The 4,926-nt window shown below is 38.8% G+C and overlaps 1 protein-coding gene across 1 annotated transcript; it reads left to right on the forward strand.

Annotated features, from left to right (window-relative positions):
* Window positions 1-1,850: 1,850 nt before the first annotated feature.
* On the forward strand, window positions 1,851-3,731 carry LOC117792304 (salivary glue protein Sgs-3-like). The gene is made up of 2 exons (XM_034632375.1): window positions 1,851-2,789; window positions 3,090-3,731. Exons 1-2 carry the CDS (start codon window positions 2,294-2,296, stop codon window positions 3,632-3,634), a joined length of 1,041 nt encoding a protein of 346 aa, XP_034488266.1. The 5' UTR covers window positions 1,851-2,293; the 3' UTR covers window positions 3,635-3,731.
* Window positions 3,732-4,926: the final 1,195 nt, after the last annotated feature.

Consider the following 4,926-nt stretch of genomic DNA (forward strand, 5'->3'; position numbering starts at 1 on the left):
TTAATATTTAATAAGGCAAAACACCGTAATTTTGATAAATTCATAAAGGTAGACGATAATACAAATAAAACCGTATCAGACCAGTTGGTTCAAGTTTTGGCAGCTGATGTGGATAGATTATCTACATCGATGGGTACAGTTGAACCTGATGCTTGAACGTTTTGAAAAACATTTTATGAGTGCTTAAGTCTTGAGTTAATGCATCTGAATTATCAGCTTAAATAATTTTCAAACATTTGATGGTTTCTGAAAAGTCTGTACTACCAGGCTCAATTTTTTCATCACTGCTAAGCTTATCATCGGTTCTACCGTCTATCAGCTTGGACAATTCTTCACAAATCGATAACTTGAAATCGATAATTATATGACGAATGAAAGTGCAATTAGTTTGGCCATCATTTTATTTAGTACTTTTCACAATTTGAATATGTAAAAAAACAATAGATCGGAAAATACTCATAAACAAAACGCCAAGAAATCAACTCTAAAAAAATAATAAAGATACAAACAAAATAATATGCATTAGTTGTCCCTCTATAGATTTAAAACGGAAGACCATCTATAGACGGTCTTACGCGCTGGAGGGTTAATAAGCCCCTGCACTTTTTGTAGGACGGAGTCTACAAATTGGGGACAAAAACTAAAAATATATTATATATTAAATAGTGCAAGTGAGCGCGTATTATGGAAATCGTTAACATTTTAAAACGTTTATTGGAAATAATATGGAAGCGTGACAGTAAAAGATTAGTAAGAATGACTCGGAGGTCTACGTGAGCTTTCGGCCCTTCAACGTCAAACACAGACCAAATACGTAAGCACGTCATTGACCTAAATTTGCGATAGGTTCTGTTTTATGCAAGCATGTTGAGAGGCTACAACAATATGCGCGTGACCCTCAAGAACATATGCATTCGTATTATTTGGGGAATGTAATTTATATGCGTCAAAATTTAAATTTTTGCAGTAGCTGACTTCTACGCACCATCAAAGCTGATTAAAATAGTAAGTATTAATGCCAGTTAAAGGTAGTATAAAAGGTGTCGTCAAACTGCTCGTACAGTAGTCAACCTACAGACGGGATATAATTTTGTGCCTAAAACCTGAATACGTTCAAAATATGAAATTGTTCATATTATGCCTGCTGCTCGCTACAGGCAATACATTTACACTTTTTGGACCACATATTCGAATTTCACCTGGCAACAACAACAATGTGATCATATTGCATTTCCGGAACCCTTGCAATAATAGAACTAGCTATACTACACTAAGACCGCCTTCAACACCATGTAAAAATCATCCAACTACACACACTTGTAAACATCGCTCCACAACTGTAACTCCACAACTATGCCAACTGAAGACAACCAAGCCACATAATTGTGGAGAAATGACAGAATCTTCAAGGGCTACGACATCAAAACTAACCTATAACACAACCGTTGGAACCACACAGAGAGTAACAGAAACTTCAACGATGCCGAAAACTTACAAAACAACTATGAAAAGTACTCCAGAATCTAAACCAAGCACCCAAAAACCAACTACCTTAAATCCAATTGAGATAAGCACCACAACTCCTGAGCTAAGCACTCAAATGGCAACTACACATAAGCCAACAGTGCAAAGCACGACAACAACTAAGCCAAGTACCGCGAAACATCCCACTATGAGACCAACTGAGCCAACAAAAATAACACCTGACCAAAGCACCCCAAATCAAACTACACATAAACCAACTGTGACAAGCACAACAACTAAGGAAAATGCAGACCAGCCTACCACTTTGAGACCAATTAAACCAACCAAAATAACGCTTGACTCAAGCACCCAAAATTTAACTACTATAAAGCCAACCAGACCAAGCTCTACAACATTTAGGATCAGCACACAAAAGCAAACTACCTTAAATCCAAATAAGACAAGCACAATTCATCCTGAGCTGAGCACTCAAAAGACAATAACACCAAAGACAAGTGTAACAGACACGACAAAAACTAAGCCAAGTAGCGAAACGCCTACCACTTTAAGACCAACTGAACCAACCAAAACAACACCTGATCCAAGCACCCCAAATCCAACTACCTTGAAGAAAAGGGAGCAAAGCTCTACAACATTTAGGACAAGCACCCAACAGCAAACTACCTTGAATCCAATTAAGACAAGCACCACAACTCCTGAGCTGAGCATTCAAAATCCAACTACACCTAGTTCAACTGTGCCAAGCACGACAACAACTAAGCAAAGTACCAACAAACTTACCACTTTAAGACCAACTGAACCAACCAAAATGACACCCGACAGAAGTACCCAAAATCCAACTACCTTAAACCCAAGTCAGCCAAGCTCTGCAGCATTAAGGACAAGCACCCAAAATCCAACTACCGTAAAGCCAACCGGACCAAGCTCTACCACGTTTAGGACAAGCACCCAAAAGCAAACTACCTTGAATCCAATTAAGACAAGCACAACATCTCCTGAGCTGAGCACTAAAAAGACAACAACACCTAAGACAAGTGTGACAGACACGACAAAAACTAAGCCAAGTAGCGAAACGCCTACCACTTTAAGACCAACTGAACCAACCAAAACAACACCTGATCCAAGCACCCCAAATCCAACTACCTTGAAGAAAAGGGAGCCAAGCTCTACAACATTTAGGACAAGCACCCAACAGCAAACTACCTTGAATCCAATTAATACAAGCGCAACAGCTCCTCAGCTGAGCACTCAAAAGCCAACTACACCTAAGTCAACTGTGCCAAGCACGACAACAACTAAGCCAAGTACCAACAAACCTACCACATTAAGACCAACTGAACCAACCAAAATTACACCTGACAGAAGAACTCAAAATTCAACTACCTTAAACCCAAGTCGGCCAAGCTCTACAGCATTTAGGACAAGCACCCAAAATCCAACTACCGTAAAGCCAACCGGACCAAGCTCTACCACGTTTAGGACAAGCACCCAAAAGCAAACTACCTTGAATCCAATTAAGACAAGCACAACATCTCCTGAGCTGAGCACTAAAAAGACAACAACACCTAAGACAAGTGTGACAGACACGACAAAAACCAATCCAGGTAACGAAACGCCTACCACTTTGAGACCAACTGAACCAACCAAAACAACACCTGATCCAAGCACCCCAAATCCAACTACCTTGAAGAAAAGGGAGCCAAGCTCTACAACATTTAGGACAAGCACCCAACAGCAAACTACCTTGAATCCAATTAAGACAAGCACCACAACTCCTGAGCTGAGCATTCAGCATCCAACTACACCTAGGTCAACTGTGCCAAGCACGACAACAACTAAGCAAAGTACCGACAAACTAACCACTTTAAGACCAACTGAACCAACCAAAACAACACCTAATGCAAGCACCCCAAATCCAACTACCTTGATGCCAAGGGAGCCAAGCTCTACAATAGTTAGGACAACCACCAAAAAACCGACCACCTTAAAGCCAACTGAATCAATCACTGAAACAACTAAGCCGATGACAACAATAACTTCCACTTTAATGACAACACAGCCAAGCACTTCTGATTCCCTGCCGCCCTTTAATATCTTTATGGTTCATTCGAGTACGCAAGCGATCACCGATGAGATTGATCATCTTTAAAGTCAATTTCTTGTATTGTATAATATATCAGTATTTATGTAACACATGTCAAATGTTATTTTATTCATTTGGTAAATAAAAAAGTTTTCTAATAAAACAATGTGTAATAGGCTATTTCCACGACAGCACATTCGACGCCATTTTAATTATTCAGACGGAATGTGGAATTCAGTTTAGTTCAAAATCCGAATGATCATTTTGGCTCATTCATATTAAATGTTAACATTTTTTGCCATTCGCCTTGGCGAATTTCAGTTTTTTTTTATCGAACGCCCGATTATTATCGATAAGCTCGTGAAAAAAGCAATTATCACCTTAACCAGCTGTTTTCTTAAAAAAAAAACAGTAGGCATTAAATTTGCGCCAATTATAATATCAAAATGACTTTTTATGTTGGGTCAAATAACATTAATTTATATTTTTGATTTATACTGAAGTTATTTTCTTGCTTATTAGCTTTGCATACTCTTGCAAATTGCACTCATTCTATGCTTTCACTCATTGTCATTTACACTCATTCTATACTTGCACTCTAGTGCCGAAAATTAAGAAAGCTGCGCTTGCCTTTATCATGTAATTTTACTACTTGGAAAACCTTACCAATAAACGGTTGCACATACGACGTGCTGAATTAAATCATTTTGCGCCCAACGTGGGGCTGTGGTGAAAATCTGTGCAACATTATCATAAGCCATATACATAAGCCTTGTGTCGCTTTAGAGACACAACGCGCGCAATATGTCTGGTCTCGCTGTTGCTCTGAGGATTTAAATATTGATATAAAGCAGCGGTGGGCAAGCCCTTGCTCTCGCTGCTCCCAGTACTCCGGTTACAACAACAACTTTTGAAGCTGCACTCAAATCATTTTCAACTAAACAACAAACACACAGCAAATGCTCGAGTTTCGGTTGCGACGCGTACAGTCATAAAAGTGTTCATTTTGCTATGATTTATGACTTCAGCAGCGTCTTGTACACTGTGTGAAAAAGTAAAGTTGGTTTTGATGCGTTTTGATTTTTACCACATAATAAGCGTTCGACTTGCAAATAAAATAAATTAGAACTTCTTTTAGTGTATAATTGTTTTGGTTTGTCAAAGCCAACAACAACCACACAGACTTTTCGTCGCGACGTACAGAGTCATAAATGTGTTCATTTTGCTTAAATTTATGACTTCAGAAGTTGTGTTTGTTGTAGATGTTGTTGTAGTGCTCCCGATTGCAAATTTCGTGCCCACCGCTGATATAAAGTTATGCATAAAGGAGCAACTCATTGAAGATATGCATGAATCAA

Source organism: Drosophila innubila, assembly GCF_004354385.1.
Source record: "Drosophila innubila isolate TH190305 chromosome 3R unlocalized genomic scaffold, UK_Dinn_1.0 2_E_3R, whole genome shotgun sequence".
In the NCBI taxonomy this organism is placed as follows: Eukaryota; Metazoa; Arthropoda; class Insecta; order Diptera; family Drosophilidae; genus Drosophila; species Drosophila innubila.

Excerpts from the sequence above, each read along its gene's own strand:
- LOC117792304 (XM_034632375.1), top strand. The coding sequence starts at position 2,294 with ATGACACCCGACAGAAGTACCCAAAATCCAACTACCTTAAACCCAAGT. Across the intron at positions 2,790-3,089 it reads CACGACAACAACTAAGCCAA|GTAACGAAACGCCTACCACT; the intron begins GTACCAACAAAC and ends AAACCAATCCAG.